This window comes from Dipodomys merriami, unplaced genomic scaffold (genome assembly GCF_024711535.1).
Source record: "Dipodomys merriami isolate MVZ:Mamm:240054 unplaced genomic scaffold, mDipMer1.0.p SCAF_9, whole genome shotgun sequence".
Taxonomy (NCBI): Eukaryota; Metazoa; Chordata; class Mammalia; order Rodentia; family Heteromyidae; genus Dipodomys; species Dipodomys merriami.
The window spans coordinates 13378630-13402359 of record NW_027206512.1 but is presented as its reverse complement, the minus strand read 5'-3'; the positions used below and the strand labels follow the sequence as shown (position 1 = coordinate 13402359).

Here is a 23730-nt window from a genome sequence, read left to right as displayed (position 1 = left end):
CCGGAGTCATCAGGAGCGCGGGGCGCTGTCAATCAGTCGGTACCAGGCGTCCTCCCGCCTCCGCGGTGCCCAGTCCCCAAGTTCTTACGCACGTGCACGCATCCCCTCCCCCCCACCTTCCCCCGCGCGCTTCCCCTCCAGCCCGCACCTGCTTTCAAAGCCCCCACCTGTGCGCGGGTGTCGGGGGCGGGGCCTCGGGCCGGTGACGTCACCCTCCGCGAGGGAGGCGGGGCTGTGGGAACCGCAGTGCAGCGCAGAGGGGCGGGGCGGGGCGGGGTCTGCGGCGCGTGACCCGGCTGCGGGAGGCCGGAGCGGGGAGGGAGGTGAGGGGCCGGCAACCTGCGGACTCGGCGTCGGGCCCCCGGAGGCGGGGCGGGGAGTGGCCAGGCCCCCGTGGCGTGTGCCCCGGCGGAGCGCAGCCGCGGGTCGGGCTTCCTCGTCTCCAGCCCTCCCCTCCGCCCCCCTCCCGCCCCTCCGCGCCCTCCCACCTGGGCCTCTGCGTGGAGACGCGCACCTGGCAACCGGCGGCCGCGCCGCGTCTCCGGCTGCTTCGCTCCGGCAGAGGCGCCCCGAGCCGACCCCGCACCCGGAGGCGGCCTCGAGCGCTCGCTCGTTGATGCCGTTTTGGGGGTGACCCGGCGCGGCGGGGCTCCATGCTGACGGGGTGTTAGTGCCCGCGGCTCCGCTGGACTTCCAAGGGGACCGGGCGGGCAGCCGGCCGGACCCCGCGCGCAGCTCGGGTTTCGGGGCTTTAGACGAGGCCGACACGGCGACGCGGGAGATGTTGGAGCTGAGACACCGTGGAAGCGGCCCCGGCCCCGGGCCAGCGGCGGCGCCGCCACCCCGCGAGGGCGAGGCGGCCGGCGGCGACCACGAAACCGAGAGCACCAGTGACAAAGTGAGTGGAGCGGCGGGAGGCGCAGCCCGCGCCCGGGCGGGTCCGGGGCCCGGCGGCGCCCTGGGGGCCGGGGGGGCGGGCAGCCTGGCGGAGGAAGGCGCGGGCTGCGCCCCGGCGTCGGCCCGCTCACCCGCTGCCCGCCTCTCCTAACCCCACGTGGGGTCGGGAGCCGGGAGGCCAGGCATGGTGTGCCCTGGCCAGGGGGGAAGGCGCTGCGCTCCTCCACTTGGCTCCAGTTTAGCTTCTTCCCGTGCCAGTCCCCCGCCACCCAGTCCCACCTAGAATCTGGGTCCCGCGCTGGCATTGGGGTGGAACCTGTCGCTAGAGTAGCTGAAGCCTTTCTAGTAGTCGTCACCTCTCCCCTTTCCTCCATACCCGGGACGAAGTTGGGGCTCCAGGTTAAGACGTGCACCCTTGGGTTCTAACAAGGACTGGCTTCTTGAGCTAGCCCGTCAGGACTTGCCTGGCTCTGTCCTTTTCTGTAAAAAATAAAATGAATTTTTGGAGGCTTGAGATGATCACGCACTTGACACAGTTGTAAACGTCCAGGACCTTTGAGTCACCGGCACACAGGGTAGGTCTTCAGCCTACAAATAGATTGCTTTTAACTTGGCGCATTCATTCATGGGTTTTCCACTCCCTATCTCCGAGGTGAACCTTGTTTCCCATTTAAGATTGAGTTGATAAAGGACCCCCTACTCCCCATAAAGCTAGAAAAGGGCAACGTGTGGGAGTGTTTCATACTTTTCTGACCTTTTAGGCTGGATGGTTTAAAAAGTTAGGTCAGAGAATCGATGACTTTAGATGATTTTTATATATATTTAAAAAAAACCTTTTGCTTATCAAATTTCATTATCTAAGAAGTGCAAAGACTTCCAAGTATTCCTACCAGCTTGCACTTTGAACTACCCCAGCGAGGCACTTAGCCCAAGGTCAAGGTCAGTGCCTTGGTGTAGGAGAGTCTAAGTCATCTGGTTCTGATTTTTCTGGTTTGTACTGTTGCTGAGATTCATTGTCAGTTCTGGCTTAGAGACAGTTTCCTCTGGAAGTTGATATTAATGAAACTCATGTAACCCAAGTTGCAAACCCCTGGGACAGAGGTGCCACCTGGTATCATGAAACAGTAAACAATAGTGATTTTGTGTGTGTGTGTGTGTTTGTGTGTGTGTGTGTGAGTGTGAGCGCGCCAATCCTGGGGCTTGAACTTGGGGCCCGGCCACTGCTCCCGAGTCTTTTTGAGCTCAAGGCTAGCACTCTACCATTTGAGCCACGACACCACTTTCAGCATTTTCCGAGTAGTTTATTGGAGATAAGAGTCTCACGGACTTTCTAGTCTGGGTTGAACCACAATCCTTGGATCTCAGCCTCTTGAGTAGCTAGGATTATAGGCAAGAGCTACCAGCACCTGGCTGGACCAAAACTTTAGAGCTAATGAGATGATCTTTGATAAAATGAGTCTATGAGAGAATCTGTGTGTCAAGGCATTACAGAAAATAGAACAATTTCCAGCTATTAAAGGTTCAAGTTAAAAGCTAGAAACTGTGGGCTGGCTTTATGAAAACTTCCTGGGGAATTAGACCAAAAATAGGACTAAATAGGTTGGGATTTATTTTGCTTTAGCATAAGTATACTTTAGAATTAAGGAAATACTAGCCTGTTCCAGTGTTGACTTCCTTAACTGGAGGAAACTAACATGGTTTTACTAAGACAAAAACATGTTCTGGAAACCATGCATGAAAGGCCTTTGGAAGTCATTCTGTGTTTTAACACCTTCCTGTATTTAAAATGGGAAACTACTTCTGAGGTGTGATTTGACTCAGTGCTGTTGTCTATAGCTGTCTGTAGCTGTCTTGGGACTGTCTGTGACTGGATCAACTCATTACTTGCATATTTGTTGTAAACGCCATGCTGTTGGTTTGCATTAATACTTCTGGATTTTGTTTTCTGAGACTAAATGTAACCTGTTCTGCTCAGATTTCTTAGACAAGGGAGAACCTATTCAAAATGTGCTTAAAATACTGCTGTACTTATAGAGTACATCTCAAGGAGCTTTTGGCTTGGCAAGCTTGGAGACGAACTCTATCCTCTTTCCTTTCTTATCAGGGTGTATATTTGACTATGCCTCTATTTTCAGGTCAAGGACTATTTTTAAATCAGCTTGCACATTGGAGGTGCATTAATGTTAATATTTAGTCCATTTAAACTCTTCAAGTGCCTTTTCTGTTCAAGTTCCTGTAGAAGTAAAAATCTTGAGGAATTACGGAAGTGGAGGAGGTGTTTCTTTGTGACTGTTATAGTACAAGCCCAGGCCTTGACATTTTGTAGACTGCATAATGGTGCTACCACGATTGCCACTGTTCAGGACTTGGGGACATAAGCCTAAAGAAGGGTCTGTATTCCTGAGAATTAGTAAGTGAAAACAAAACCACTTGTTGCATTTGGGGGAATGTTCCTGGGGTTAATTTCTGGAGTGGTACTGGGAAGATGAAGAGTGTGTGAGGATCACCACCCTCAAGGAGTCCATCCCACCAAATGAATTAGATTTATTAGACATCCAGGTGGGCCTGGATAGAGTCTATAGAAAAAGCTTTGAAGAGGGTATGACAGTTGAACTGGGAATGAAAGATTTCTGGAAATTAAGCCACTAGGCAGGGCAGTCCAGGCAAGAGGCATTCAGAACTGTTTCTTGAACCAGCATTATTCTAAGCACAGAACACGGAAAGTTTAGAAAACCTAAAGCATAAACTGGCACAAACACGCCAGATGGAGTTGGAAGCTCAGGAACCTTGTGAGATTGGGTTTTATTCCTTGAAGCTATTTCAGAGTGCTTTTCTGTCTGTTTTGTTTTTTTCTTTGAGACGGAGTCTTTCTGTGTAGCTCAGTCTGGCCTTGAACTCACAACCCTTCTACCTCAGCCTCTTGAGTGCTGGGATTATGAGTGCATATCACCACACACAGCTCATCTCTGAGTTTTCCAGAGGCATTATCTTTATTGCTCTTGCAACGATCTTAAGAAGGGACTGTACGAGGGAATGACCTGCCAAAAAGAAACCCTTTGGGATAGATAGGATCTAATGGGGCTTACAGAAATGTAGAAGAGGTAGTGAAATTGGAGTAGAGGGGATGTATATTTCAGGTAGCAATGAGGGATTTAGACTAGGTATGACTAGTGAAAGAAGAAGAAGAGGATGGGAAACACATTTTGATAGATGATTAAAGACACTTTCAGGAAAGAAGTAAACATTGAAAAGCTATTTAGTTTGGGAGTGTGCTTGGGAGAGTAGGGTTAGGAGGACGTCATTTCTAACATAGGTTAAGCAATGGAGCTTAAGTGACAAAGTGGCTAATGGGGGTGGTGGAAGCTGAAATGGAAGGGCGGGACTGGGGATATTTAATCCTTTTTAGGATCGAGGGGAGTGGAACGAACTGAAGACAGTTTTGGCACATTTGAAAAAGAGTTGAAGATGCAGGGAGTGACCATGAGAGTGAAGGTTCTGGGGCTGCTGATACTAGAAGGACTCAGGTATGGAACAGTGAGATTAGCCAGAGGCTTTAGTAGAAGCCAGGATTTTCTAAGTGAGATGTTTGCCATTGCTGGGAAGCAGCATTGGAAACAGTTGGAGAGGACAGGAGGATCAAATGAAGATTCTCTCCTTCAGTGAATTGGAAATAAGTGTTTCTGTGACAAAGAACTCACGTGAAAGTACCACTGAGGATGGGTAGGACCTAGCAGAAAGAAAGCAGACATTGGGTGAAGGAAACCTCCTTTGAGGGAAAAAAAAGAATGCAGAAATCGAGGGTGGACACAGAAACATTTTGAGAAACAGAAGAGGGACACTCAAAGTGTTTGAGCTTCTTGAATTTGTCAGTAAGGTAGGGACTCAAAACCAATGAGCTTTAAGAGCTCTTAGTAACTGCTCAGTTTAAGCTGGCATGTATTTGTAGTACCGTTTTTAAGGCACATCATATGCAATGACCAAGAATTAGCAAACTCAGGGAAGAGTTGGACATCTTTATTTCAGAGAAAATTGATATAGTTAATATATATATATATATTTTTGGTCCGGTTGTGGGGCCTGAACTCTGGGCCTAGACACTGTCCCTCAGCTCTTCAGCTCAAGGCTAGCTCTCTACCACTTGAGCCACAGAGCCACTTCTGGCTTTTTTCTTTTTGCTTATGTGGTGCTGAGGAATCGAACCCAGGGCCTCAGGCATGCAAGGCAAGCGCTCTACCAATGAGCCACCTTCCCAGCCCCGGTTAATATAATTTTTAACTCAACAGTAGGTCATACTAATTGATGCTCATAGACTTAGAGTGGCATGGAGTTCACAGAGAACTTAGAGTAGGATAAGTAAAGTGGTTTTGGTTTTTTTTTTCTGCCCATACTGGCATAAAAAGCTTAGCCTTTTTGCTCAAGTCTAGTGATCTACCACTTGAACAAAGCCTCTACTTTTGGACTGTTGATAGTTAATTGGGCATAAGAGCCTTGGATTTGCCCAAGGTGACTTTGAATTGGGATCCTCAGGTCTCAGCCTACTGAGTAGCTAGGATTACAGGCCTGGTACCCCAGAGAAAGTATGGGTTAAGGTGTATCTATCAAGGTGGGAACTTGGTAGGATTGGGTAAGAATCACTGTATAACAGTTTGGAATTTGTATAAAAAAGAACCAGGTAGGAATGAGCCTCAGGGATAGCACTCTTCCACTTGAGCCACAGCATCACTTCTGGCTTTTTCTGCTTACGTGGTGCTGAGGAATCAAACCCAGGGTCTCATGCATGCAAGGAAAGTGCTCTACCACTAAACCACATTCCCATCCCCGGGTAGAGATTTTGAGGGAAGAGGTTTCTAGAGTCTTAGGATAAAACTTCCCTTGGGCGCTTCTTAATTGAAGATCAGATGAGTCATTCAGAAGTTCCTTCCTTACTTTTCACAGAAACACTGACTTCCTGAACAGAGCCTTTAGGAATAGAAAAGTTAATGTTACTAGATAAATTCTAAAGTCATGTAAATGTAGACAGGCTCTGTAGAGAGGAGGAATGGCATATTTTCATTTTAAAGTATGATTTATATTGGCCATTTTGGATGTACAGCCTCATGTTTCTAAATGCATTTTTGCATGCCATAACATTTTATTTATGCACATTGTTACAGGTAATTTTTCCAATATGTCACAATAATACAGTGATAACAATGAAAGAAATAGCAATATTTCTTCTTGTAAGATGCTTACTGAAACTTTCCGTATTTGTTTTAAGTATTATTTATTTTAATCTTCATTACTGCTGTGATTTAAGTATTTCATTACCTCCACTTTATTAGTGAGCAAATTAAGGCTTTAGAATTTATTTTCCAAATTTACACAACTTAGTCTAGGTTTCTGGACACAAAGACTGTGGTAGTAATTTTTTTTAACCATATCCTTAGTTTACTAAATATGTTCTGAAACATTCTATGGAAATGTCATTAACGAAAACATCATTGTTCTTGTGGCTACTCTTTACAGAGTTTCATCTGACAGCATACTAATGCAACAAATTGTTAAAATTCAACTTTTCAATGAATTTCTTATGTGCTGTTTGTACTTGGCTTTAGACAACTCCTTTTTGTATATTGCGAGTTTCCCATGGGATGGTAGAATGTTATCAACTGTTGACAAGTTTTGAATGTGTAGACAATGGACTTTATTTTGTTTATTTTGTCATGAATGCACTGAGAGAGGTGAGGCAATTTAAATGGTGTTTCAGAAATTGTCTCATGAAGACACATCTTAACAGTACACAGTATAGTGTAATTACTCTTTGTGTAAATTTCTGTAAAATCGGCTATTGTCATATTTTTCATGGCTAACATAGTTAAAACTGGTTTGGCATATTTGTTTTCCTTTAGCCATTCCATATTTGGAAATATTTTTTTAAAAAACAAATCTTTATTCAGTACAAGCAAAACAGACCTTAGAGAAACTCACAAGGAACTTTTACTTTCTGAGGTTTGATTTGGTGTTTGCATTAGCTAAATTCTTGTCGGATGCCTGCCTTGAGCAAGGCTCTAATCACATATCACCTATTTTGTGCTATACCTTCCAGAGAAAGGGTGGAGCCAGGATTACTTATTGCTCAATAGCTAATTACAGAGTACACTGAACTATTAGATTGTGGACTTCCCTTGCACACAATAATGAAACGAAAGTAATTTATTTTTATTTTTATTTTTTTGGTCCAGTTGTGGGGCCTGAACTCTGGGCCTGGGCACTGCCTCTCAGCTCTTCAGCTCAAGGCTAGCGCTCTACCACTTGAGCCACAGTGACACTTCCAGCTTTTTTCTTTTTGCTTATGTGGTGCTGAGGAATCAAACCCAGGGCCTCATGCATGCAAGGCAAGCACTCTACCACTGAGCGACCTTCCCAGCCCAGAAAGTAATTTATTAGTATAAAATAACGTATAGTTTACAAAACAAAATAACTTGCTAATACATAATACCAATGTGAACATCTCAAAAATGATGTAGACAAGGGAGATAGCTTTCATTTATAGCTAAAGAAAATTAAAAAAAAAACTCTGGTGTCTTGCTCAGAATCACAAATTATGTAGAGGTGAGTTTTATCTTAAATTCTCTGACTATAAAATGCAAAATTTTTTACCTTTCTAAAAGTAATGGACATTTTTCCTTATGAAAAATTTTACAGTTATTTTTGTATGATTTTTTTGGACTAATTTGACTTTTCTGATCCTATAAAATGTTGGCATTAAACTGGAAATGTTTTGTCAAAATCCTTTAATTCTGTGACTCAAGGCAACTGTATTTAAATCAAACAAATGTTTCACGTATTGCTTGCTCACAGCACAGTTCAGTAGGAGAAGAATGGATTGGCTTTTATTTCATTTTGTAGCTGTTCTCACTTTGAACCACTTACCTGGGAAATGTACCTGTGAACAAGTATTCCTTGCTCACAGCACAGTTCAGTAGGAGAAGAATGGATTGGCTATTGTTTCATTTTGTAGCTGTTCTCACTTTGAACCACTTACCTGGGAAATGTTTCAGAATTTAGAAAGATGCTTCACACTGAAGTGAAGAACAGTGAATTTCCTTAATGAGTTAAGAGAGGAAAAAACAACTTCCCCCCACCCTTCTAACTTCTTTTACTGGGATACAAATTAAATTGACATAGAGCAGAAATACAGGAGTCCTGGAGAATAGGTGTATACTGTGGTCAAATGCTGGGGCTTACATATCACTCTAAGCCTTCTGCGGGGGTGGCGGAGGTGGTAGGCGGGGGCACGAATAGTGACTAAAGGTTGTCCTGGTACACAGATAAAGACTGGCAATAAAGTTGTCTGGATCCTCCTCCTCTCTGATATGGATACTTTTCCAATATAGATTTCCTTAATAGATATAAATGGTTTTTATGACAGGACAGCTTTTAGAAGCCATTACTGTACCTGTAATTCCTTAGAGTGACTAGTTGAAAATAGTCCAAAGAAGTTTATTTGGGTTTGTCATATTCTGGTCTCCTAGAATCATATTTTTGGGGTATATCTCAAGCTCCAACAGGGCCAGGTTACTTAGTTTTATAAATATTTCTTTTTCCACAGAGGTCAGAGTTATTTTTCATGTTATTATAATCAAATTCTTTTTTTAAAACATAAAAGTGAAAGGCATAGGGGAGAAGAAACAGAGTCTCTTCCTGTGCAAGGAATTCATGCTTCTGGAAATCTAAGCTCTATTTTGCACTTTTCAGCCAGGAAACCAGCATAGGTTTTTCTGCTTCCTGGCTGCTTCTTGTGGTTTATTCATTTGCCAGGTTCTAGGCCCCCTTGCAGCTCTATGTAAGGAGCCTGGAGCCATTCTAACTTCTCATCTGGCTGGCCAAGAGCTGGCCTACCACCTTGGCAGTTCAGATTGGGCACAGTGTTAGCATTCTGTCCCAACTAAGTCATCTCAAATACATCATAGTGCTGAAGGGAGGAAATAATTTATTAAGTCCATTTAGGGTTAACTTTTCACCTCAGTATACAAAGGTCTAGTTAGGAGAACAAGAATATTTTGTGTGTGTGTGTGTGTGTGTGTGTGTGTGTGTGTGTGTGTGTGTGTGTGTGTGTCTGTCTGTCCGTCCATGTCCATGTCCATGTCCATATCCCCATGTGTTCATATTCTTTAGGGTTGTGTGGTTTTCTTTCCACCCATTGTGCTTGCATTTGAACTTGTTTCAGGGTGGAAGCTTTTTTTTTTTTTTTTTTTTTTTTTTTTAATTGTAAAGATACTATACAGAGGGTTACAGTTACATGAGTGAGGTAATGAGTACACTTCCACTTCCTCTTGAACATTGTTACCCCCTCCATTGTTTTCCCCCTACCATCCCCTCCCTCCCTCCCTTCCCCAAGGTTCTTTTTTTTTTTTTTTGATTGTGATTAAGTGATTACTTAATTTCCGGAAATTCACAGTATTGTGGAATAATGATGCTCATTTAAAGTCACAAGTTCATTCTAACTTTAGGGTGGAAGCTTTTTGAATAGCCCTATAGGAGACTTTTCGTGTAGAGTTTAATGAATACAAAGATCCCTGGAATTCTGTATGCAATAAAACTATTTGCAGTAATTTGTACTGTGTTTAACAAACAAATAATAGGGTAGTGTATAAGGAACACCTATGGACTTCACAGCTACTTGCTTAGGAGACTTAGTTTGAATTTTACTTTTACTGTTGCTTCCTTCCTTCTCTTGCTAGTTCGCAATATTTGTTTATATCCTTGTAGTAATTTAGAATCTTTTGAGTGCTTGCTTGACATAAACCTCACCATTTTAAGGGTAGCTACCCTCTTACAAAAAGCTATTTTAGTTAAATTACATCCTCTTATAAAAATTGCTGGGCTGGGAAGGTGGCTCAGTGGTAGAGTGCTTGCCTTGTATGCATGAGGCCCTGGGTTTGATTCCTCAGCACGATATAAACAGAAAAAGCTGCAAGTGTCACCGTGGCTCAAGTGGTAGAGCACTAGCCTTGAGCTGAAGAGCTCAGGGACAGTGCCTAGGCCCAGAGTTCAAGCTCCTTGACAGTCCCCCCCCAAAAAAAAAGAATTGCTGTTCTCCAGACTGGAGGCATAGCTCAAGTGGTAGAGGGCCAGCTGAGTAAGACTTGTTTTTTCTGACGTTTTGGCCAGGTGTCTTGGTTTTGCTTGATTGTAGATAGTATTTTTATGTGTGTGTGCTGGTCCTCTGGTTTGAACTCAAGGTCTGGGTGTTGTCCCTGAGCTTTTATGCTCAAGGCTATTATCCTACCACTTAAGCCATAGCTTCACTTGTGGCTTTTTGGTGACTAATTGGAGATAGAAGCCTCACAGATTTCCTTCCTTGGCTGGCTTTGAAAGGTGATCTTCAGATCTCCTGCATAGCTAGAATTACTGGTGTGAGCTACTAGCGCTCCACTTAAATAAACTTTTAACCCTTTTCACACTAACCAGTCACACAAGATTGTGAACCTAAGTTCTGAGCAATCTGAACAAAGGGTAATAATGCATATAGGATAAAACTAGGTAGTTTGCCTGCCCAGTGTGCTTGCTTATTTGGCTTCCTAAAGCCTTGCTGAGTTCCTTTCAAGTTGGTGTCCTTACATGACACCTCGATATCCCAAACCATTTCAAATATCCTGAAAGTAGTTTTGAACAAACTTGTATTGTGTGCAAATTATCATCAGCATGTCCCACATAGAGCCTTAACAATTGTTTACATTCTGCTACATTTATCCTCCCAAAATGCATGTGCGATTGATTGTGGTGTTAGATTTTGTTGAGCCATTGAAAAATCGGTTGAAGATGTAGCTGTTCATTTCTAGTAGGAAAGTGTTCATTTAAAATAAAAATATTCTCCTATAGAGACTCAATATCATCATCATACCTTTACAAAAATAACATATATCATTCCAGCTATTTGGGAGGCTGAAGAGAATCATGTGAACCCTGGAGTTCAAGATCAGTCTATACAACAGAGTGACTCCGAACTAAAAAAAATGAAAAAAATTCTAATTTCCCTAGTTTTGCTTCTCAAATGTCTTCTGCTCCTCCCAAATCAACATCCTATCAGGATTCTCACACTGCAAAACATATTTGGGAATGGGTTGAGTTATTCTTGTTTTTATTCTACTAAGGGGCAAGGCAGAAGGACTATGGGCATTATTCCACTTAGCCCTGGAAAAGAGATTAATACTTGAGGAGAGGGAGTGTTAATAAGATCTCAGGAAAAGAGCAAATTTGTGATCTCAATAATAATTTACACCTGAATAGAAATCATCAGCTTTCTGAGCTTCTTTCTTTTCAATTTAGGTATCTTTTTTCTTTCTTTTTCAGACTCACAGAAGTAGCTGGGCACTGGTGGCTCACCCCTTTAATCCTAGTTACTCAGGGGGGTGAGTTCTGAGGATTTTGGTTAGAAGCCAGAAGGGGCAGGAAAGTCCTTGAGATTCTTACTTCCAGTTAGCCACAAAAAGCCAGTAGTAGAGCTCTGGATCAAGTGGTAGAGTGCAATAAAGCCTTGAGTGTGAGAAAGCTAAGGGGGGAGCATCCAGGCCCTGAATTCAAGTTTGAGGACCAGAAAAAGAAAAGAAAAAAAAAGACTTACATAAGCGACCTCACTGCACACAGTATAATTTTAATATACAATATAATGCTGTCTCCCTGAGGAAAGATCAGAATGAGCCAAAAAATTAGGGAAGTCTTAAGACAGGCCTTGAAATTAGGTAGGATTTAAATGTTGCTAATAGCCTTGTAGGAATGGCAAAAAACAGAGCACTGAGGTTAGAGACTTGGCCTGAATGAATGGAGGATTCACAAGTAATGGCCCTCCTTTCCTCAGCCTATGGAAATGATGGTTGTAGCGGTGAGTGGGTGTGACTGGTTAGGGAGCAGATCACCAGGGCCTGTCCCGCGAACTACATAGTAGGAGTATGTTGCTGGAGGGGCATGCTGCACAGAGGGCTCTGTCCAGTTTCTGATGATTACTACACCAAATTGTCACACACTTAGTGCCTTCAGATGAACTTTAGTTGTGGAGTTTGGCTGTCTGAAATGGGTCTCATAGGTTGAATTTCTCATGGAAATACAGGACTGACTTTTGTCTAGAGGTTTGAAAGGGAAGTCCTCTTTTCTTGCTTTTTCTAGCTTGGACACCATGGCTCCTGGACTCTGTTCCATCTTCCAAGGTAGCATACTGACCTCTGCTGCCTTTCTGTCTCCTCTGACTCTCCTCTCTTCATTTTTCACTTAAGAAGACTGTGATCTCTGATTGTACAAAATAATATTTATCAAAAGGTACTCTAGGAAATGGAAATGAGATTTTTTTGGTAACAATAAGAGACTTGTGATTCTTTTTTTTTTAATTTAATTTAATTTTATTTGTGAACATACTGTACAGAGGAGTTACAATTACATGGGCAGGATAATGCATACATTTCTTACCAAGCATTGCAGCCTCCTCCTTTGTTTACCCTTCACATCCCTTCCCAGCCTCCCCCCTCCCCCCATCCCAATCCTTCTCCTTCCCCCCTCCCCCCCTCCCCCCGCACCGACTTGTAAAGCTCCTTTTGGACATGACAACTTGTACTTCTCATTGTTGCAACAGGTCCACCTGTATCCTTAAACAACTGGTTTTTCCCCATCTCCTCCACAAGTTATACTGACATCAAATATAGTGAAAGCAGGGGTTATACTGTGGGGGAGGGACATATAAAGCAACAAAGAGATAATCTTATAAATGCGTTAGAAACACATGCATGAAAGAAAAAAAACATTAAAATACACATCTAAGGGTTCATTTTCCTGACATCACATTATCTGACCTTTTCCACTTGACTCATACATATACCAGATATTACAAATAAGGGAAACCATGGGACCTATGTTTCTTTGGGCCTGGCTTACTTCACTTAATATAATTTTTTCCAAGTTTTTCCATTTCCTAACAAATGGGGCAATGAAAGAGACTTGTGATTCTATGTAACACACTTGTATGATCCAAGAATGGTTCCTCTTCCCAGGCTCACTGTTGACAGCCTTATTTCTGCCTACTACCTTCATTCTCCCTTGCATTGTAACACTTCATAGGTTCCAGTTCTAAGACATGAGCATCTTGGGTGAGTGAGCATTTGCTGTGTTTTACAGTCTTCCTGAAGAAGAGCTTTCTAGAAGTGATACGTAAAATGAAACTTCTAAAGATAAATAGGCACTACTGAGGCAAAGCTAGGCTCAAGGAGGAGGTGTGTTTCAAACAGAAGAAACACCACAGCAACACTGTGTTCACACTCAGTGGGGTGTGTGTGTGTGCACACATGTGCATGTGCATGCACTTGTATGTAGGAAGCTCAATTCTGCAGAGCATGAACTGGCAGGTCCTGTGACCAGAACTCTTGCTGGATTTATACCTTAAATGAGGTATTGAACTCAGTTTTATTTTTGTGTGTTTGTATGCTTCTGGGGTTTGAATCCAGACCCTGGCATATACTAGGCAAGCACTTTTTAGCACTTGGGTTAATCCTTCTGTCTTGGATTTGATCTTAAGCAGTAGATAGCCATTGAAAACTTTAAAATAGGAGTTAGCATATCTGACTTGCATTTTTTGCTCATGAATTTTATATGTTACTAGGCACACTTGGTTTTCTGTGTCCAATGCCTGTTGTCTACCATGTAGTATGAAGTGCAGTTAGAATACGTGCGTGTTGGATGATCAAATGGCTGACTTCTTCAGTGGGGAACAGAACAGGACTGCAGAGAAAGACATGGAGGACCAGTCTTTTCCTTTTGGAAAAACCAGGAGGCTTTGTTCCTCATCAGAAGTGTAGGATGGGACCAAAGAAGCATAATGGTCATTGAGGTCAGCAGAGTTCTGAAAACCAAAGTACAATGTTACTAGGTCTCCCCTGAAGTCTCCACATCAAGGCAGAGGTCTCAGATCCCTTCCCACATACCACTCCCACTCTTGGTTCACTGACTGTTCTCTCACTAGACCATAAAGTAAATACAAAGGAAGTAATGCATAAGTGGAAACCGGAAGAAATGGAGAGAAAACTCTGAAATTAGGAACACAGCCTATTTTCAGTTAAGAACCATTTACTTTATATATATATATATATATATATATATATATATAATTATAAAGATATTATACAGAGGGGTTACACTTACATGAGTAAGGTAATGAGTACATTTCCTATCGAGCATTGTTAACCCCTCCTTTGATTTTCCCCTACAATCCTTCCCCTCCCCACCTCTACAACTCCTCCCTCGCCACCAAAGTTGTAAAGTTCGTTTTTAACATAGTGTCTTGTACATCTCATTGGCTCAATGGGTCAACCTGTATCCTTGTTTCAGCATTTTGTTATTTTCCTTCCCCTCCCCAAATTAGATGCAGGGCACTGGAATCAAATACAATGATAACAGGGGTTATACCATGGAGGAAGAACATAAAAAAGAAACAAAAAAAAATCACATAGTACATTTTAAGTACATTAAAAACAACAGCAACCAAGATAAAACTTCTTCTGTCTCTATCTTGGAGTTCATCATCTTATATGGTCATATGTACCATAGCTTTAGAGCTTTTCTGCTTGTCCTAGACATATACTAGTTATTGCAAATAAGGGATGCCATGGGACTTATTTTTTGGGGGGCCAGGCTTACTTAATATAATTTTTTTCAGATCTTTCCATTTCCTAACAAATGGAGAGGTGTCATTCTTTCTGATGGAGGCATAGAATACACACACACACACACACACATATATATATATATATATACACACCATATTTTCTTTTTTTATTGTAAAAATACTGTACAGAGGGGTTACAGTTACATGAGTAAGGTAATGAGTACATTTCCTATTGAGTTTTGTTAACTCCTCTTTTGTTTTTCCCCTACCATCCCTTCCCTCCCCCCCCCCCCCACATTGTAAAGTTCGTTTTCAACATAGTGTCCTGTACATTTCATTGTCACAATGGGTCAACCTGCAACCCCATTTAAGCATTCTGTTATATCCCTTCACCTCCCCAAATTACAAATGTATATATAAGATGCAGAACACCAGAATCAAATACAATGAGAACAGGTTATACTGTGGGGGAAGAACATACAAAAGAAACAAAAGAATCACAGAATGAATTATAAGTACATTAAAAACAATAGCAAGAAAGGAAAAGCCACATGTGTCCCTGTCTTGGGGTACATGTGTCCCTGTATTGGGGTACATTTTGCTTAACATCATCTCATATGGTCATATATACAGAGCTTTTCACCTTCTCTGCTTGTCCCTTGCCAACAAGGGAAACCATGGGAACTGTGTTTCTTTGGGCCTGGCTGACTTAATGTAATTTTTTCCAAGTATTTCCATTTCCTAACAAATGGGGCGATGTCATTCTTTCTGATGGAGGCACAGAGTTCCATTGTGTATATATACCACATTTTCTTGATCCATTCATCTACTGAGGGACATCTGGGTTAGTTCCATATCTTAGCTATAGTGAATAATGCTGCGATAAACATAGTTGTGCTAGTAGCTTTAGTATGGCCTTGTTTGTGATCATTCAGGTAAATGCCCAGAAGTGGGATTGCTGGGGCATAAGGGAGCTCTATGTGGAGTCTTTTGAGGAACTTCCATACTGCTTTCCAAAGTGATTGAACAAGTTTTCACTCCCACCAACAATGCAGTAGGGTTCCCTTTTGGCCACATCCCCTCCAGCATCTGTTGTATTAGATTCTTTGAGTATAGCCATTCTAACTCGGGTGAGGTGGTATCTCAATGTTGTTTTGATTTGTATTTCTTTTATGGCTAGAGAAGTTTGAGCTTTTCTTCATGTATCTACTGGCCATTCTTATTTCCTCTTCAGAGAAGTCTCTCTTTAAGTCTTTAGTCCACTTATCAATTAGGTGGTTGTTTCTTTGAGGATTTGTTGTTGGGGGATTTAATTTTTTTGAGTTCTAAGTATATTTTAGATATGAGGCCCTTGTCTGTTGTATGGCTAGTGAAGATCTTCTCCCAATCCATAGACTTTGTATTGATCTTCTAGCTATGTCTTTTGCCATGCAAAAGCTCTGCAGTTTCATGCAATCCCATTTGTCCAAACTTTCTTTGATTTGGTGTGTTTCTGGGTCTTTATTAAGAAAATTTCAGCCCATGCCAAGGAGTCCTAGAGTTTCTCCTATTCCTTCCTGTATTTTTTTCAGGGTGTCTGCTTTTACTTTATAGCCTTTGATCCATTTGGAGTTGATTCTGGTGCAGGGTGATGTATAAGGTTCTAGCTTTAGTTTTCTACAGGTGTTTAACCAGTTTTGCCAGCACCATTTACTGAAGAGGCTGTCTTTCTTCCATTCTATTTTTTTTTTTTAGCTCCCTTATCAAAGATTAGGTGGCTATAGGTCTGTGGGTTCATTTCTGGGCTTTCAGTTCTATTCCATTGGTCCTCAGGTCTGTTCTTGTGCCAGTACCAAGCCATTTTGATTACTATGGCTTTGTAGTAGAGTTTGAAATTTGGTATTGATATTCTTCCAGCACTGTTCTTTTTGCTAAACTTTGTTTTTGTGATTCGGGGTCTTTTATTGTTCCACATGAAGAATGAGGTTGGGATATTGATAGGTATTGCATTGAATTTGTAGATAGCCTTTGACAGTATTGCCATTTTCATGATGTTAATCCTACCAATCCAGGAGCATGGGAGGTTTTTCCACTTCCTTAGTTCTGCTTTAATTTCCTTTTTCAGGTTTTTAAAAGTTTTTTTTATTATGGAAGTCTTTAGTTAACTTTTAGGTATTTATTTTTTGTGGGGCTATTGCAAAAAGAGTTGCTTTCCTGATTTCAGCCACACTCTTCTTCTTGTTATTGGCATACAGAAAAGCCATTGATTTTTGAGGGTTAATTTTATACCCCTGCTATTTTGCCAAAGTTTCGGATCAGCTTGAGACACTTGGGAGTGGAGTTCATGGGGAAGAACCATTTACTTTTAAGATTTTTTTTTTTGGCCAGGTGCTGGTGGCCCACGCCTGTAATTCTAGCTACTCTGAGTATTGCGATTGAAAGCCAGTCCAGGCAGGAAAGTCCGTGAGACTTTTAACTCCAATAAACCACCAGAAAACCAGAAGTGGCTCAAGTGGTAGAGCACTAGCCTTGAGCTGAAGAGCTGAAAGACAGCGCCCAGGCCCAGAGTTCAAGCTCTATGACTGACAAAAAAAAAAAATTGGGGGTGGGGGGAGGGATGAGATGTCACTATATAGCCCAGACTGGCCTGGAACTTGTGTAGACACAGTTGGCCTCAAATTTGTCCTAAGATTAAAGGTGTGCACTACCTTACCTGGCTAGTTTCAAGAGTGTTTTTAAAGCCTTGTCTCCTTTTAGGCAGAGGGCTCTGTAATATTCAGATTTCCTTTGACTTACCTGACAATTTTAATGCTGAATTGAAGTGTAAGGATCAGGGCTCCATCATGGAAAAACTGACTGGGATTTTCTGACCCACTTTTTGAGAGACAAGATCTAAATAGTTGGAAAATATTTATGATGTAACAGTTTTTTATTGGTGAGCTCTAAACTACTCATTGGTTTAAAGGCTCCTCTTCAGAGCCATGATCTTGAGTGGACTGCATTATTTGTATAAGAAAGTACCTTGGCCCTTTGTTTTTGAATCACTTCTTAACAATCTCCATGAGCCATAGATGACATTCACTAAATTGAGCACTTAAAAAGTGCTATGTTAGTTTACATTGTTATAATAAAATACCCTAGACTAAAAATACAGATTTTTTTTTTGTAGTTCTAAAGGCTAGATGTCTAAGATGAAGGGTCTGCCAATTTGGTTCCGGAGTCTGAGATCATCTTTCTGTGTCTGTCTTAAAAGGGCACAAATCCTGTTCATGATGTCTCATCTTAATGACCTAAGTCATTCTCATTAGGGATTAGCAATTCTGCATGTAACTTTTGAAGGGACAGAAGTAGTCAGTGTGTAACAATCACAATTTGATAACCATCATCACAATTGAGATAATGAACATTATCTTTTACTGTCGAAAGTTTTCGCCTTTCTGTGATTTTCCCCTTACTCCTAGGAACCCACTGATCTGCATTTTTGCATCCTAAGTTGAGTTCACCTTTTCTGAAATTAAAATCAATTTTTTGTGTGCTGGTATTGGGATTTTAACTCAGTGCTTGTGTACTGTCCCTTAGCTATATTTTGCTCAGGATGGTGCTATACCATCCTTGATCCACAGCTCTACTTCTGGCTTTTTGGTAGTTAACTGAAAATAATAGTCTTACAGGCTTTCCTGCCTGGGCTGTCTTTGAACCATGATCCTCAGATCTCAGCCTCCTGAGTAGAATTACAAGTGTGGCTTATATATTTAATTTAAAAAAAAAACAAAACCTGTCAACCTGTGTCTCAAAGTGGCCATACTGTTTTACATTCCCAACAGCAGTGTATAAAAATGACAGTTTTTCCTACCAGTTGGTATGATCATGCATGTATTTTTTTTTAATTTCAGTCCTTCTAGTAGGTATATAGTGGTATCACTTTGAGCTTAATTTCAAGTTTTTTTTTTCTTTTGAATCTCTCCCTGTATTGTCCAAACTGGCTTGGAATTTGTGATCCTCCCACCTTAGCCTACTTTGTAGCTGGGACTATAAGCATGTGCCACCATGTCTGGTTCACATTGTGTGTTTGCCTTTTATTTCCCTAATGACTAATATGTTGATCATATTTGTGCCTATTTGCCATCTGTGTATTGCCTTTGGTGTAAAGTGATTGCTAAAATATTTGCTCATATTCTAAATTGAGTTAATCTTTTTCTTACTGAAATTTATGTGTTCTAGATGTAAGGGTCACTGCCAGATACATGATTTGCAAATGCCTTCTCCCTGTCTATAGCTTGCTTGCTCATCTTCCTAATAGCATCCTTTGAAAATCAGAAATGTTAATGTTGATGAAATAATATTTGTCATTTTTTTCCTTAGTGGCCTGTATTGTTGTCATATTTAAGAATTCATTGCCTAACTCATGGTCTCAGAGATTTTGTGGACGTCTTAGTAGAGCTCTATGAGCTAATTTGATTTAAGTTTTATATATGGTATGAAGCATGGGTCAATAATTTTTTCAATTTTGCCAGCACCTTTGCAACTTCGTTGAGAATCTGTTTATCATTTGTATGTAGATTTATTTCTGGACTGTATATTCTGTTCCATTGCTTACTTAGCAGCTGCCAGCATGGACATTAGCTACCACCCCATCCTGTTCAACTTTATTCCTTTTTTTGGCTCTTCCATGTTCTTTGCAATTTTATATAAAGTTCTGCCAAAATAAATAATAAAGCACCTTTACATTGCTTATTGGGACCATGTTGAATCCACAAATCAGTTTGGAGAGAATGACAATCTCAGTTTGCCTGGTTAAAATCCAAGCAAAATTACCTAAGGCTGTGAGCTGTGCATACTTGAGTGCCAAATTTCTGACCTGAGTATTGCTTTAAGTGGGTGACAGTAGCTTCTCAGCAGTCAGAAGCAGAGGAGACACCAGGCTTGGGATGGAAGCGAAAATGTCTGTTTGATTCTGTTGAGTTTCTGATGATGGTAAAAGAGACAACTCCACATCCTGCTCCCCACTTGAGGTGTACTGGAAGTTGGGCATGGAGTTTGTGGTAGACAAGTAATTTGAATGGAAGCTGAGATGATACATAGGATTATGGGCCCAAGTTGGAAGGAAGATTTTAATTATGACCCTGACAAAATACAGCTCCTGATTTGGTTCTTCTAAACATTTAAACAACTAAAGTACTACTTTGTTCTTTCCCCTCACTTTCTGATCAAGACTACCATATTTGTAATTGAGGGGCTGTGCAGAGTAAGAGTCCTTGCTACTAATTCCTGAGCTTGGGTAATGTTGCCCTAAAATGCCAGTATTTAGGAATTATTTTTTTATTCTGTAATTACAAGGAAATTGAATAAGCAGAATCTTAAATTTTAAAAGTTTGTGTTTCGCCAAGGACATAAAGTAGACACCAGCAGCTTAACTGGCATCACTGAGGGCAGGTCAGCCCTTACAGACGATGAGCCATCACAGGCCACATCTGCATTCTGTTCAAGTATATTTAATCTAGGCCAGTGCTGCCATTTTTTCACATGTGGAAACTAGGGCCAGACTTTGCTTGGGGTTTGGTGATGTGCCTTGTTGTTCCACTGATACTACAGTGGTGGAGGAAGTAGCACTGGTGACCTCTGCCCCACTACTCTATTGTGCGCCTCTGAGAGCCACTTGCATTAGTCACCACCTCCCCCTCCCCTCCCTCCCCTCACCTGTCCAAGCTACTAAAGGTGAAGGTGATGTGGAAAGGAAGCAATGTGCTCCCTCCACTGTTCTAGATGACAAAGACTCCCTGGTCTGTGGTGCTTGACCATGCCCTGCTGCCTTAGGGTAGATGCTCTGTGTGCTTCTTACCAGTTAGCAGCAGTCTCCGTACAAATGGCTTTGGAACAGCTGACTCTCAGAAGCCCAGTGGGAATTCCATATGCTGGTTCCTTTTGTCATTCTACTTTCATAATTGTTGAGTAAAACAGTTACAGTTTGTAAACTAAAGTTTATTGTCATTAATGAGAACTGAAATATTACCCATAGGCTGATGTTTTATTTGGTAAACCACTTAATGAGGAATTAGAAGACTTGATTTAATAATAATAGTAGCTTACCACTTCCTGGAGTTTACAAAGTCCCTGGTATTATGTTACACCATTGTTTTCTGGTGGAGAAGCAGTTAAGAGGAGTGATAGCATTTGCCAAAGCTATGGAACTAATAGGGCTTTCTCAACATTCCCCAATAGGAGACGATTTCCTCCTAAGGGCATTTCTAGATAACACACTGCCCAGTGTTCCTATTTGCTTTTTGTGCCAGATTGGGTCTTCAGTGTTATACTCAGTAAGCCAAGGTAGGTGGGGTTGGAGAACATGGGGTGGGGGTGAGCTGGAGGGGCAGCAGACGACAAGACAGCAGGACACAAAGACAGCAGGACAGATGAACAGAGACCAATGTCAAAACTGAGACTAGATGCCATCTTTTGTTCTTAAAATTGCCTTAGCCACCCTGTCTGGAAAGTTCTCCAGTGCCAGCCTGGCGCAGAGGCCCAGAGCTTGGTGCCACATGCAGTATAAAAACACTGTTCCTGTGGCTGCATGCTTAGAAGTCACTTTGGTCACCACCTAAAATAAATGCTTTTGATTGTGGTTTACCTGTCAGTAAAATAGAAATTTGAACTGTTTGATCTACTGCATTGGGATTGTCTTTTAAGGATCTAAAAAATGATGGAAGTTAATGATACATGTTGTATATCATATATATGATACATGATATATACATATATAATATAAGATGTAAGATATTCTTCATACTCTTGATACTTGTACTCAAATAAAAAAAAAGTGGTGAGCAGCCCATCAGAATCTCCACAGAAATGACACCTCCTCTCCCAGTGAAGTAGCAAAACAATAAACATAGATTTTCTCAATCCTTTTCTGATTTAGAGAGCAATGGCAGCTGATTAGGTGTCTTTTAAATTAGTCCTTCATATCAAAATTTTAGCAAAGATTATTAAGCTTTCCCTATTAAAAAAAAACCATAGGCGTGAATAGTAACAACAAGTTAACAGTTGTTTCTTTGTTTCAGATTATGTAACTGAATGCGTTTTGGCGATACTGAGATTTGAACTCATAGCCTCATGCTTACCAGGCAAACACTCTATGGCTGAGCCACATCTCCAGGCTTACCACTGAGTTTTAACACACTGAACCATAAATGACAAGCAATACTTTTAAAAATCATTTTGCTAAAGTGATTGTCTTTTCTTTTTAATGATTTTAGGAAACAGATATTGATGACAGATATGGAGATTTGGATTCCAGAGGTGATTCTGACCTTCTAGAAAGCCCACCATCCTCAGATAGAACCCCTGAGATTCTCCAGAAAGCGCTATCTGGTCTGTCATCAAGGTATGATTGGGTAAAGATGGATGGATCTTGGTGTAATGAGATAAGCTGTGTGTTATTTTTGCCTTTGTAATGAATTTGGCTGTTCTTATGTTTTAGAATCAGGAGAGGGAAGGTTTAGACTTTCTAGCCACCTAGTCGGGGAGGCTCAGGCCACACAAACTCTGCTGAACTCTTCTGGCCTTGCTGAGCATGAGGAATCTGAGTCTGGGGAATGACTGATGAAGGTTACAGACCCAACAGGGTGTCCTCCCCAAAGGCAGGGATCTGCGTATACCTCAGGTTGCCTCTTCTCATATTGGAACTTTTGGACCAAGGAAATTACAGCGAAGTTTTTGGAATACCAAAAACTTTTTTCTTTTAAGTGAGTTACAAATTACTGTCTAAAATTTCACAACACTTTACCATTTGTGTTATGGTTTAAAATACTTTATGGCCATAGAAGTTCAGCTAACTTTATGTCACTCCCACTGTATGCTTTAGTACTATGAACTGTAAAATTTATACAAGTGAAATAATGTAGATTAATATGTAAATTAATGTTTGTGGGATTTTTGGGTTTTTTTGGTCGGTTGTAGGGCCTGAACTCTGGGCCTGGGCGCTGTCCCTCAATTCTTCAGCTCAAGGCTAGCGCTCTACCACTTGAGCCACAGCGTCACTTCCAGCTTTTTCTGCTTATGTGGTGTTGAGGAATTGAACCCAGGGCCTCATGCATGCAAGGCAAGCACTCTACCACTGAGTGCAGCCCCCTAATGTATTACTAATATGTAAAATGCTACATATTTTTGTAGACTTGTGTTTCCCAACATTTTTACTATGTCACACAGAAAAAAATTAAATCATATCCCAAGAGACACCCAAATATGCATTTTTCTTTCTGAGGTAATATAATCCCAGCTACTCCGGGGGTGGAGAAGGAAATCCAGGCAAACATTTGTGAGACCTTATCTCACTAATAAAGCATATCCAGGCAAACATTTGTGAGATCTTATCTCAGAAAACAAGCTGGATATGGTTACTTTGTGCCTGTAATTCCAGCTACTTAGAAAGGCAATGTAGAAGGATTTTATCAAAAGATGAGACCTTATCTCAAAAACAAAAAGGGGGCGGGGGATAGTGTGGCTCAAGAGATAGAGTACTTACCTGGAAAACACAAACAAAATGTAATCAAGTAACTCCTGCAGTTACTAGTGTGATGCTCTCTGATTCCCTGCCTCCCCCCCCCCTTCCTCCTTGATGCTGCTAAGTTGCTAAAAATGCTAAGTTGCAACGTCCTCAGTCTTACTTCCCATTTGTCACAGCCTACAACTAAACTCACATTACATTTACTAAATACAACTAAAACCCACTGTTTTAAATAAATGTAACAAGACTTTTTCTCTTTATTTTGCAGTTTAACCAAGGTACAGGGGAAAGTCATTCAACTCAGTTCCTTCTACTTCACATTCACAATAATAGATCACTGACATCTCAAATGTGTTGGGGGGTACTCTGCACACAAGCCCATGGGCGGTTCTGCAGCCAGGCCCAGCGGGTATATATAACAGTATTCCATCCTGACACTGTCCACCTGGAGACAGCAGCACATCCCCATGGGTCGGGCTCAGCCCTGCACCACGGCCCCAGTGCAGAAACTAGGCAGAAGCCTGGTCCTGCAGAACTTCACATTGACCAGCCACAACTTGGGATTCCACAGCCCCTTCTTATTTTAAAGGATATTGTTATAAGCACAGAACCTCAAGGAAGCATTTACATTTAGTAGTTTAGCATTAAGAGTATTTTAAATGATAGTAAAGACACAGAATTGGGATGCTTCCCACCTCACCATGGGGGTGAGCTCTCCTTCACA

The 23730-nt window shown here is 41.6% G+C and overlaps 1 protein-coding gene across 1 annotated transcript in view; it reads left to right on the top strand.

Annotated features, from left to right (window-relative positions):
• Positions 1–307: 307 nt before the first annotated feature.
• Cds1 (CDP-diacylglycerol synthase 1) overlaps positions 308–23730 on the top strand; it is a 73948-nt gene continuing 50525 nt past the window's right edge. Inside the window, exons 1-2 of the mRNA XM_070013063.1 lie at positions 308–898; positions 21757–21884. Coding sequence (XP_069869164.1) covers positions 782–898; positions 21757–21884 — 245 coding nt within the window. The 5' untranslated portion in view covers positions 308–781. The remainder of the gene's footprint in view (positions 899–21756; positions 21885–23730) is intronic.